The 12485-nt window shown below is 60.6% G+C and overlaps 2 protein-coding genes across 2 annotated transcripts; one reads left to right on the top strand and one right to left on the bottom strand.

The window, feature by feature from the left end:
- Positions 1-218: 218 nt before the first annotated feature.
- On the top strand, positions 219-5866 carry LOC123028191 (ficolin-2-like). The gene is made up of 8 exons (XM_044439738.1): positions 219-303; positions 1406-1519; positions 1753-1806; positions 2669-2704; positions 3290-3417; positions 3748-3877; positions 4743-4877; positions 5548-5866. Exons 1-8 carry the CDS (start codon positions 219-221, stop codon positions 5796-5798), a joined length of 933 nt encoding a protein of 310 aa, XP_044295673.1. The 3' UTR covers positions 5799-5866.
- A 644-nt stretch (positions 5867-6510) lies between these two features.
- LOC123028190 (N-acetyllactosaminide alpha-1,3-galactosyltransferase-like) lies at positions 6511-12061 on the bottom strand. The gene is made up of 5 exons (XM_044439737.1): positions 11867-12061; positions 11007-11238; positions 9495-9561; positions 9238-9375; positions 6511-8785 (listed from the first exon to the last, which is right to left on the bottom strand). Exons 1-5 carry the CDS (start codon positions 12059-12061, stop codon positions 8092-8094), a joined length of 1326 nt encoding a protein of 441 aa, XP_044295672.1. The 3' UTR covers positions 6511-8091.
- Between the last annotated feature and the right edge of the window lie 424 nt (positions 12062-12485).

The following is a 12485-nucleotide window of genomic DNA, read 5'->3' as shown; positions in this document are numbered from 1 at the left end:
TTTTAAAAAGTCAAGATGAAGAGTTCAAAGAACCGCCCGTTACGCAAGATTTGCTCCTCGAAGACGAGTGTTTGTGAAGAGGGCAGAGCACCGAAATGGCACAATTCTATTGACTCACCGGCATTTTTTCCACTTGAAAAAAAGGGGGAAGAAAAACGTCCCGGTGCATAAAAGTCCGTGATGGGAGAGCTGGTGGGAGAGACGCTTGGGGCACCGCGATGGGGAAGGGCAGGACGGTAGCCCACCTCTCCCTGCTCTGTCTGCTGGCGGGTGCTTGTGGGACGGCCCTGAACACCTGCCCAGGTGAGTGTAACCATGCCAGGTGGGCCCGCACAGCTTTTGGGATGTGCACTGCCATGAGATGGGGCACCTTTTCCAGCGAGCGGCAGATTGTGACTGCTTTCGACGTGCCTCTCCCAGTGCCGAGTTAACTTCCAGTCAGAGCTTTATGCTGGGGTTTGGAGTGCTCTAGACCTTTCCCTTTTGCCTTTGGCTGCCCCCCTTGTCTTTCCCCGCTGCCCAGAGTGCCTCCCATGAGAGCTGCAGCACAATCGAATTTGTCCCTCAGGCTGAACGGAATTCCCATCCATCAGCTAGGTTAAAAAAAGGAGAAGCTTGCTTTAAGAGGGAGATAAACTCTGAGTCTGAGTTGCAAAACTGAATTCAGGGTGGCCGGGTGAGGGGCTCCAGATGAGCCCTGCGCAGCTGCTCGCCCGCTCCTCCGCGGATGTGTGCCCTGCAGGACAACATGCCGCTTCCTGGGGCAGTTTGTGCGGGGCAGGCGGCCTGGCCTGGCCCGTTGTGGCTTCCTCGGGGCATCTTGGCAGCTTGCCGCAAGCCTGCCTGCATCTCGCCCCCCCCCCCCCCAAATGCAGAGAGCCCAGATCAGTCGCTCAGAAAGAGGAAGGGTCTGGGCACGTCTTGGCTTCCGGGATCCGTTAGCGCTGCTGCCCCGAAAAAGGTGCCGTGTTCAGGAGGGGAGCTGAAGGCCTCGAACCGAACTGCTCCGCCCGCCTCCCAGCAGGTGGCCGGGAAAGTGGCTTGCCTGTTTTGTCGCCATCGCTTTGGCCAGCTGTCCCCAACCCTTGGATGATGGAAGCTGAGGTCCAGCGCAACCAGAGGGTGCCAGGTTGGGGAGGGCTGTTTCAGGCGCATGTGAAAAATCGCCCCTTTGATAGAATCAAATGGGTTGCCTTCCCCTAACCTCAAAGGAGCTAGAAACTTGAGCAAGCGCATGCCTGCTGCGTTCAGCCAGTCGGTGTGCGTGGGGTCCTGTTACGTAGGAAATTTCAGACAAAATGGCACCTGCATTTCATGGGAGGGAGGGAGGGAGGGCCCCTTTCTGCCTGGCAGGCGCTGGCTCTTAATGTTGGGCCCCCGCTCCAAACCCCTTGTTCCTCCGCAGAGGTGCAGCTGGTGGGCCTGGGTGGCGAAGAGAAACTCACCATCCTGCGTGGATGTCCCGGCACCCCTGGCGCAGCAGGACCCCCGGGGACCCCAGGCATCCCCGGCGCCAGAGGTATGTACTTGACAAGATGCCTGGCTTGGAACGAGAGAGGTCCTGGGTCTCCAGCCCGATTTTGGGTGACTTTGCACCTGTGCCTTAGCTCCCCTGCAAGGGGGAAAAGGCGAGACCAACATGCGGTCTAATTATACTGAAGAACCCGAGTGCCTGTGGGTGGGGGGCGCCTCCAGCCCACCCAGCAGCTGCCGCCCTCTCAGCGTCTCCCCTTTCCCCCTCTTTTTATTTAGGTGAGAAAGGCCCCCAGGGCTTCCCTGGGAAAATGGGGTTTCCCGGGCAAAAAGGTAAGGTGGCGATGGTCACGTGAGGGGAGGGGCTGATGTGCAGGGCTGCCGGGACCCCCCTTGCCACGGACACGTTGGAATTCCCCGCTCCTGCTGCTGGGCGCCCACCCCCGGTGCCGCACGTGGCCCCCAAGGCGGGGTGCGGGTCCCTTTCGGAGAGACGAGACGGCTCTCGAAGTGCCCGTGGGAACCCTTCTGCCGGCCAGGCGCATCCTTTGCCCCGAGCTCTGTGGGCCCTTGAGCATCGGCTGCTCGCGTGGCTGGACTCTGCCCTTGGCCACCCAGTCCGGCGCCCTCTGTGTGGGGTGGGCACAGCCCCAGGGCTGGCCCCACACGGCTCACCTTACCAAATTGGGCCCCCGCCAGAAATCCGGCTTCAGAGGCCCTGGCTAATGCCCTCGCCTTCCTCCCTCTCCTCCTCTTCCTCTTCAAACCAGGAGACAAGGGTGACCGAGGGGCCCCCGGCATGAAAGGTAAGCAGACCGCTCCTGCGCGTCCCTCGGGCAACTCGCAGCTCCCTTGGGGCCCGTTGGCAAGTTTGGGGCTTCCCCGCAGAAGCCTGCGCCTCGCTCGGGAGCAGAGGAGAGCTCCTCCTGCCAGCTCCCCACTGGGGTCCCGGATCAGGGTTCTGGCCGGCGTCCCCCCACCCCGACCGCCAGCCCTTCGCGGGGTTTCCCCAGCCCACTCGAGAGTCGGTCCTTGGAGGGGGTTGTGCGCCTCGGCCAATGCTGGCTTTCCCCCAGGCCTGCCTCGGTTTCCCTCTTGCACGTGCGGCCCCCTTCCGGCTGCACAGCCCGGCGCTCGGCACCTGCGCACGAGACGCTGCCCGGGGAACGCTCCTTTTCACGGCTCTTTTTCCTAGGAGAAAAAGGCGACCCCGGAGCCCCAGGACCGGCGGGTAAGTGTGGAGAAGTTGTGTGTGCCCCCCCCCCTTCATGGTTGGACGCCAGGTGTCTGCGTGTGTGTAGGGGGCGCAGTCTGCCACACGGGTCGTGCGTAGCTTCAGCAAGCGTCCCTCCTCGGGGGCCTGAGCCAGGCTTCTGATTTGTGCCAAGTCCGGTGTAGTCCATGCTGGCCCTCCCAGCTGTTCTCTCTGCCCTGCTCGCCAGCTCCCATGGTGACTTTTCTGCAGGAGAGGAAGAGCTGACCAGCATCCTTTGCAAGAAAGGTGTTTTCTAGTGGCTCATCTGAGCCAGACCCTTCCCGGAACACGCCGTGGGGCCAGGAGTCGGCCCCGTTTGGCGCCAGCGTGCCTGCAGGCAGCTGCAGGGCCTGGACCCCCTGCCGGGCTGGATGCTGGTTGCTGCCCCTTCCTTCTCGCCCCTTACCTGGGAGTCTCGGTCCCAACCTGGTGTGCGAGGGGCCCAGTCCTGTCCCCAAGGCTGGGATTCTCTGGCGGCTTCAGAGCAAGGCAAAGTGCTGTGCCTTGGGCATGATCGAGGCTCAGAGACGGGCATCGTGGTTGCCGTCCTTGTCTGCCTAGGTGCACGGAACTGCAAGGAGCTCCTGGCCCAGCACGTGGTCCTGAGTGGCTGGTACACCATCTACCCCCAGAACCGCATGCCCCTGGCGGTGCTGTGCGACATGGACACGGACGGAGGCGGGTGGACTGTAAGTCACGCGTGTGGAAGACCTTCCTGTGGGCAGAGGAGGCCTTGCGCCGCCCCTCTTGGGGCCGGTCGGGGCGATGCTGCACTGCTTCGCTTGCTCAAAACCTTCCGTGCCCACCCCCTAGAGAGGGTTTAGGGTTGCAGCCTGAGATGTTTCGCCTGAGCTTCAAAACCAGCAGCGGCAAGTCCCCCGCAAGGAACGGACACCGTTTAGGTTAACATTGGCCAGGGGCTGAAGAACCCCTTCCGAGGGGCACTCAGCTTTCGAGCCCGGGTCTTCGGAGACCGAAAAGCAATGCTTAAGATTCCGCTTCCTGCCGCTTCCTCGCAGGTGTTCCAAAGACGAGCGGATGGCTCTGTGGATTTTTACAGGGATTGGAACACGTACAAGAGTGGATTCGGGAGCCAACTGACAGAATTCTGGCTGGGAAATGACAATCTGCACCTCTTGACCTCTTCTGGTAAATCGCTCTTCTTCACACTTCCCTCCTGTCGTTTCACGGCTGTGGGTGCATGTTTGCCACCCCGATACTCCTCACACACCTGCTGAGGTTCCAGAATGGTGAACAAGAAAGGCTAAAAAGACTGGGACTCCCTCACTAAAGCATATTTCAAACGCGGCGTTTTAAATGGTTAAAGCAGAATGCCAATAGAAGCCGGAGCTGGTCTGTCGCGAAAGGTGTGTGGAGCCGGAGCCGGAGCCAGAAGCAGCGCCTCATCTGCCTGTTCGCCAGAGGCAGGGAGCGCCGCATAAAGGGGGCCCCTGGTCTGAGGGCGCCCCCCCCCCCATGACCTCAGTGGCTGGGCAGAAGGATAAGCCTCTGTGGCCTCGCAGCCTCCTGGAATTACCCCGTCTCTGTGGAAGGCGAGGCAGCATCTGGCGGTGGTCAGAGTCCTTGACCAGAACGGGAAGACCCCAGTCCCGTCCCCCACTCAGCCACGGAGCTCCCTGGGCAGCTTCAGGCCAGTCAGTCAGTCTTCTCCTCTTTCTCAGCCCAACTGTCCTCAGTCGTTGCAGATAAAATACCGAGTCAGAGCCACATCCCGCGCCCCACAAGTCCCTTGGACCAAGAGCTGAGCAAACCTCGGGGAACACGGAAGGACCATGACCCACAGTCCGGTGGGCATCTCTCTCACAAGCCCCACTGAACAGCATACGAATTTGCACAGGAGCAAAACAAGAACCCACAGCGGTTGTGTGAAGTGGACCAGCCGTTGTTCCGTTCGGGAGAGCAGGAACCCTCGGTCTGCTTCTCGGACGGATGGCTGTGGTATCACGGGCTTTGAATATAAAAATACTTTTTCTCTCTCCCATGTTCTGGGCAGGACAGAACGAACTGCGCATCGACCTCACTGATTTTGATAACAGACAGGCGTTTGCCGAATATGACTCTTTCAAGGTTTTGGGAGAAGAGGACCAGTACAGGCTGGTTCTTGGGCAATTCACCAAAGGCACCGCAGGTACCTCTTCGGGTATTTCCATGCCTTTCTGTGGCAGCTGGGGTGAGGGACCCGCCGCACCCCCAGAACGCAACACGTCTCTGGGAGAAGCGAGGAGAAGCTTCCCGCAGCTCCTTTCCCCCCAGCTCAGAACGGCTGTGCTACCTGGAGGAGGAATGCCATGGGGTAGCGGCCCCGGGGCTGCAGCGCTGACGCTCTTCCTCGTTTGGGTAGCAGGGGTGCCAGGGTCCTCTGCCAGCCCCTCAGACTTCCCTGTGCCCTCGTGGGCAAGCGCACTGTCCGTGCGGCAGCGCATGGACCGCTCGTGCCAGCCCAGGTGTTTGTGGGGCTTCGCCTCAGGCCGGCGACTCCGGCCGTGAGCATCACAGAGGACCTGCCCTGGGGCCAAGGAGCAGGGCTTCTGCCGGGTGCTGAAAGGCAGCGGCACCACCGTCCCGCACCTGCCCCGGGCCTTGTCGGGGCCACATCACCCGCTGGCTACTCCTACGCTGGGTACTGGAACGCCCGTTGGGATGCTGGGGGAACATAATGGTGCCCGTTGGGGGCTGGAGAAGACCCGGGGCCTCGGCGAGTTTCAGGTTCGCTTAAATTTGCCTCCTCTGGGAAGCCGTTGCTCGGTTCCTCAGAGGCGAGCCTGCCCTCAGCTGCATCTTTGCACTCCTCTTCTCAGGCGATTCTTTGTCCGCGCACAAAGACATGCCTTTCTCCACCAAAGACCGCCAGCAGGACCCCAAGAACAAGCGATGCGCGGAGACATACAGAGGCGCCTGGTGGTACAACGACTGCCACACCGCCAGCCTCAACGGCCGGTACTGGCAGGGGCCTCACAACTCCTTCGCCGATGGAGTGAACTGGAAAAGCGGCAAAGGCTACTGGTATTCCTACAAGCGCTCGGAGATGAAATTCAGGCCGCGGGATTGAGTGAGGAGAGAGCGGCCGAGTCCCACGGCAGCAGCGCTTAGCTGGATGCTCCCGCACACGCTCTTCTTCCATCGTGGCTCAATGGAGGGCTTGCCCCCCCGCCCCAATGTGTGGTTGGACTCCCAGGTCCCATCATCCACAGACAACATGGCTGGCCACCAGGGTGGATGGAACTGGAAGTCCAGCAACTTCTGGACTTCTGCTGCAGTGGTGCACCTCCTGCCGCGCTGGCGATTGTGGTCTCCCTGGTGCTGCCCGTCGCCAGTGTGGTGGCCCGATGGGATGCGGAGTCCTGTAACACTGGTAGGGGCAGAGATGGTCTCCTTCCACAGCGAAGACGTTCTCGGCTCAGCCCTTGGTGAGGCAGCACCCAACTGCACCACCAACCCGAGGCGGCCCTTCACCCCCCACTCAGGGGCGCCAAGTCTCCCCTGGAGGTGCTCTCCTTCGGATCACACCAGCGAAGACCATCCTGACGACCTGTGCCACCCCGCTTCCTTGCAGCACGGGGGCGGGGGGGAGGCGGATTGCCTAGCACGGTCTCCCCAAAGCCCCAGCCAGACTGGCATCTCTTGGGCCAGCGAGACGCACAGCCTTCTCCAGGAGCCCAGCCTCACCCCCAGCCCAGCACAAACACACGAGTTTAATAAAAATAAAATTAGGCTTTGCTTTTTTTTTTAATCTCAGCATGACTGTGCAAGAATAAATTAACAAAAGCAAACAATTCCAAGGGTGACTCTGGGGGGATTTGCGTCGGAGCCCCCGAGCCTCTCGGGACACGGGGCGGGGATGCCTGCGGGAGGGCCCGGGCGTGTGGGGCGGCTTCCAACAGCGCGGCCGCTTCGCCCAACGCATCACGAACGCCCGGGACTCTGCGTCACACGAGGAGGCGGGTGCCGCCTGCATGGCTTCACAAGCGGGCGCTGGCCTGCTCATGGAAGAGGAACGTAAGGGGGGCGCACGGTCTCAAGGGCCCCCAAGATGTGCGCAGTGCATCGGAGGGCCGGCGGCACCCCCGCCCGAGCACGGCTGCCCGCACAGTCTTGCCCTCCCGGTGAAACTTGGTCAGAGGGGATGGGGGAAATCTCTGCTAGAGATCTTGTAGAACAGCTGCCAACCAGAGACGACCAGCCTGGCGGGCTGCGGATGATGGGAGCTGTAGTCCAGCCTATCCAGAGGCTCCGGTTTAGGGAAGGCCATGTGGGAGCTGGGCTGGCACACACTTAAGGCTGCGAAGGGCCAGGAACCGGCGTCTCAGGCTAGCCACCCCACGGGTCCCACCCTGCCGACCGGCCCCATCGTCCTCATCTGGCAGGAGCCCACCCAGAGAGCAGGCCCTGATGGGGCCGGAAGCAGCCAGGCCCGACCAGCAGCCCATGGGGGAAGCTCCCGTCACCTTCCCGGAGCAGGCCTGCCGCCGTTTCCCACCCTTCCTTCTATCTTTGAATTACCAGGACAACAAAACTGCCGAGGAAGAAAAGTTGGGCAAACTGCACAAGGTTGCGGTGTGTGTGTGTGTGTGTGTGTGGAGGGGGCAGTGCTGGGATCCCCCTGCCGGGAAGGAGCCCTGGCCGGGGGCCACAAAGCTCGCAAGAGGTGGCCGGCCCTCAAGAGGTGCTGCCGCAGCTCAGCCGCAGAAGCAAGCCAAGGCGGAAGCGACACACAGCAGCTCAGCCGCCCACGTGCGTGTAGCCAGTGGAGTGCTGACCCAGTGCGGTCTTCCCGAAAGTAAAAACTTCCGGGCACGAGCAAGCGAGCACAAGTGCCCCACACGCCCCGCGAGGGACGTGGCGCGTTCAGCTTGAGTTTCAGGGTTTGATCCGCATTCAGAACGGACGGCCATCTTCACTGGAGTTTCTTTCGAAGATCGGATCACCATCGCCCTGTGACCGCCCCGCCTGCGCAGGTCGTCCTGTGCTGCCTGGTGCTTCCCTCCTCTTCCTGTGGTCGCCCCATGGAAGGGAGGCCAAACCACTCCCCCGGCACCGGCCCCGCCACCGAGACTGCAGCGGCTTCTAGGTTCGGACCCCCGCTTCGCTCCCCACCGCCGTGCCCGACTCAGCCACCGAAACCTAACCGAGAGCTCATCCAAGACAGCAGAACTGGGTCTTCCAAGCTTACAGGAGAACCTTTCTTTCCTTTACGTTTCCTCCTTGCAGAGGAAATGGGAAAACCTGCCGCTTCACCAGACCGAAATGTTTCGGGAGAAGCTGCACGCGTCCTCAGAGGAAGACCACGCCAGCCGCAGGGCACGCCCTCAGGGTCGGACGCCATCTGTCCAGCCGCGGGAGCCTCACGAGTTGCTTCGGACCTCCTCGTATTCCTTCGGCATCCAGGACAACTTGACGTTCTGGATCTCGTGGGGGATGCCGATTTTGTAATCCCAGCAGTACTCGGGGGACAGCAGCTTGGTCGGCTTGTGGAGGAGGAAGTATTTGTTCAGGTGGCTCTCGTCGTGCCACACGGCCTCCACGTTCTGCTCCTTGTCCCGCTGGATGCCCTCAAAGCACTGCCTGCTGAGGTTCAGGATGTGCATCGGGGTGCCCCCAAATGCGGCCCCGTGGTAATAGTAGTCGCCCTCCTCATAGGGGATGTAGGCGGCCGAGGCGGGGTCCCTCTCGTACGTGAACGCGGCCTTGTCCGCCTTGTAGAACCAGGCCTGGAGCTGGGCCACGGACTCATCCAGGGCCTCCACGCCGTAGTTGCTCTGGAAGACCTGGTCGACGTCCATGCAGAAGAGGAAGTCCACCTCGTGCTGCGCGTGGCTCTCGACCAGGTCCCCGATGACCCTCATCCGCGTCATGCTGATGTCCTGCCACCGCTTCTCCCGCCTCACGTAGAAGGTCTTCAGCGTCCGAAGCGGGCCCAGCCTGACCCGCGGGACTTTGGAGAGGTCGTCCACCATGACGTAGAGGATGACTTTGTGTCCGGCCATGAAGAAGGTGTCGGCAGAGGTCAAGAAGTGCTGCAAGTATTTGTCCAGGTACCTCGAGAGGGAAGGGGGAAGAGAGCAGATGCAGAGGCACAAGCCTCTGTGGGGAGACCCACCCGGCCCAGGATGGGATCAAAGCCCCCCGCCGCTTGTCTGTGGGCCCCCCTCGCCACGCGTGGGCCAACGCACTGCCAGGAGGCCGCCACGGGGCCTTCAAGCCACGCCGTTGGGGCTCCATCCTCAGATTTCACAGGCGGGGGCCCACTGCGCGGTGGGGCCGGCTGGGAAACCAGCAGTGGATTCAAACCGGCGTGGATTGGGATGGTTCTGACCCGTGGCTTATGCAGCACACCGGCCACGCCTGCTTGCACGGACTTACGGGCATTTTTTCATGCGGAGGGGAGAGCCGCCTCTGCCGTAAGCTTACCCAGAAGCAACCCCCCAAGCATGGCACGACTTCCTCGGGAATAAACCGTGCTCTGGCCTGGGACTGTGTGTGGCACTTACTTCCCGATGGCAAAAACCGTCAGGCCGATGGTGACGCCCTGCTCCTTGTAGTAGTTGTCCAAGACTGATTTCCGGAACGTGCCATCCCATATGATTGGGGCTGCCCAGGAGGTCAGCGTGGGGACATCTGTCCGTGCACTGCAAAGGGGGGGGGGGGGATACAGGTAGCCAGGTGCAACAGGGATGAAAGCCCAGTGGCAGGTGGGGGGTCCACTGCCCACACAGCCCCCGCTTCCTCCAGCAGCTACTTCTGTTACGGTTCAGCACAAACGTTTTCGAAGAAGCCAGCAAAGGCAGCAAACACAACGGCAAACACAACAGCATCTAGCAGGAGACGGAAACATCAAGGCTCAGCCCGGGCTGAAATCTGAAAAGCCTCCGAGAAGGATCACCTCCACATCTGCCTGGCGATGGAGGAAAGAGCTGGGCGGGCACCGAACAAACCCCCCCGCAGATGCATGGCCAGGCGCCATGTGGCGTGGTGGTTTGAGTGCTGGGCCCGGGTTCAAATCCCTCCATACGGCCATCCAGTTCGTTGGGTGATCCTGGACCTTCAGCTGCTGGAGCAGTTGCAACAGCAGGAAACCCTCATCCCGAGACTCCCGACTCCCGGCACGGTGCCGTGCCCAGCATCCCCAGCAGGTGGCGCCACCAGATCCTGTGATCCAGGCAGCAGCCTTGCCGGCCGTGTGAGAAACTTGGTGCTGCCCAGAATTTACGCAGCTCACTCCTTGCAGAGCTGAACGCGAGCCGTGCACAAAGTTCAGGCCTTCCTTTGGAGCATCGGTGCAGCTTGCAGAACCAAAGCGACGCATTTCAAAACCATGCCCGAAATACGGCATTCCTCTGAAAAATGCACACACACTCACTTTAATCCATGGGATGAAAATGTGCACATGTCAAAACTTGTGTGCAAACATGCTTTAACTAACAAGAGAAAAACACATGTTTAAAAAGACGCATGCATGCATTTGGGGAAATGTGCATGGCAAACCCACGCACAACTTTCATGCCAGAAAGGAGAAACGAACTTTGCAAACCGATCCGGACCCGAGTCAGAATGAGTTTCAGCAGGCACAGCTCCTGCTGATTCTCACAACCCTGCTTTATCTGAGCTGTGCTCGATTCTCTCCGAAGGCAGGAGGGTCTGAGCTGGGCGATTCCAGAGCATCGATACGATTCAACAAAGCGCGAGCAGTTCTGCTGAGTTTGTGGATCTGTTTTCGGAGCGCTGCACCAGGGCAGAACACGCACGCGGACACAGAATTGGGCAGGAGCTCAGGAAATCCCCTTGCACTTCTTGCTTGCCAAAACATGCCTCTTGCAGCATTTAAACTACCTTGCAGTGCTTGTGCCGACCAGATGCACCTCTCCAGGTTTGCGGGCAGGGATCTCAGCACTACCTGGGGGCTGGATGTGAACCAGAGTATGTGCTCAACCAAGAGATGGCTTTTCCCCCCAAAATGCAATATGATTCCAGGCCTCCTGGTGCTGAATTAAAGGGCTGAATTACACAGGCCCGAGTCAGGCTGCCGGACCACCCAACTCGGCATTGTCAAGGCTGACCAGCACCCGGCGCGCCGGGTTTCAGGTTCAAATCCTTCCAGCCACCCTGCGGATGCCGGGGATCCAAGCCACGAGCTTCCGAGCAAGCAAAGCGGGCTCTCCTGCTGAGCTTGGGCCCAGTCCAACGGGAAGCCCGGCTCAGTCTGCAGCAACGCAGGTGCAGGGGGACTTTCGAGAGGCTCAGGGCAGGAAAGGTGACGCACCTCCCCAGTCCAGCTCCCTCCCCTTGCAGGCCCCCGTGGGGGCCCACCGGGCAAGCCACAGGCGTCTGGGCCCAGCACGGCCTCTGGCCACACCCGCACGGATGCTCCCTGCCAGAGCGGGGGTCTGAGGCGCTGCTGTGCTCGAGTGGCTGCCTGGCAGGGCCACACGGCCCCTTCGTCTCACCACGCTAACTGGAGCCACATGTCCCGAAAACCTTTTCAAGATGCAGCGCTGAAAGCAAAACAAAGGGCAAAGCCATTTTCCAGCTCTGCAGACCTGCATTTAATTTTCGGAAGCTATTTTCAGCCCGCTTGCGTTCCTGGAGAAGCAAGCGCACGCAACCGCCCCCGCACGGGGGAAGCGGCTCCTCCGAGCACGGGCCTGCTCGTCCGGTCCGTGAAAGGGAGGGGGACGGGAGCCCCCGCTGGGGTGCACCTGAGCACAGGACAGAACAAGGCTGGCCGAGTCTGGCACAAAGCTCTTGCTTCACCTTCCAGGCACAGAAAACTCTTCCGACGTGACCTTCCTCCTCCTCCGGCTGCGCCCCCCATCGGCCCTGGCTGGGCTACACCTGGCTGCCGCCTCCCTGCCTCTCTGCCCTGCCCACCCCAGAATGCAGCTCTTGGAAATGCCTCTGTCATGGGACTAGGCCCTTGGATGGAAGCCGTCCTCCCTTCCCTGGTTTGGCAGTCCTGTGGGCTCGCTAGAGGACCTTGCTGGACCAGGGTGAGCCAGCAAATCAGGTGGTCAGAAGCCCTCTGATGTTCTTGAGGGATAGAACAGGCCACGTCCCGAGGAAAAGCCATGGGAAAACAGCGGGCAGGCCAGCTGCTAAGCCCGGGACCCCCTCCCGGCTGACCAGCAGGAGCAGCTCCTCGGGCAGCGTCCCATGCGGAGGGTTGGGCAAGGACCCCAGTCTTGCAAGAGGCTGCGAGGCAACCTTTATCTCGTGTGTCTCCTGCTCAGGCTTTTCCGGCTGCCCCAGCCTGGCGTCGCAGGCGGCCCCGCGGAGCCTTCCCAGGCCAAGATCGCTGATCGCCCGAGCTTTCACCATGGTGAGTCCGATGAGCCCGACCCGGCCTCAGTCTTTGCTGCACTGTCCTTTGGCGCCAGGCGGTAATTTCTCGCTGGCTCGCTAGGAATGCAACCCCCTGGGTCAGTTCACCAGAAGTTAGTGCCCTGCCTGAAACACGGGTGTGGCGACCTGGCCAGAGCGGCCTCTTTCCCAAGGGCATTTGCACCTAATTTAATCAGGCGGTTGAAACAGGCTTCACTGCAGAGAAAGGGATTGCTTAACATTTAATTTTAGCCTTGTACGTTTTACTTTGGTTTGGTTTGGTGACATTTTTATGAAGGCTGGGAATGGGTACTGGGGAATTGTTGTCATTAATTTTCATTTGCTGGCTCTGAATTATTAGCCAGCCCTCTAAATCCACATTTCAGTTGCCTGTTTTTACTTTGGCGACATCCTGGATATG

Source organism: Varanus komodoensis, unplaced genomic scaffold, assembly GCF_004798865.1.
Source record: "Varanus komodoensis strain SLA01 unplaced genomic scaffold, ASM479886v1 scaffold36, whole genome shotgun sequence".
Classification (NCBI taxonomy): Eukaryota; Metazoa; Chordata; class Lepidosauria; order Squamata; family Varanidae; genus Varanus; species Varanus komodoensis.
The sequence above is the reverse complement of the archived record's forward strand: the minus strand, read 5'-3'. Positions and strand labels throughout refer to the sequence as shown.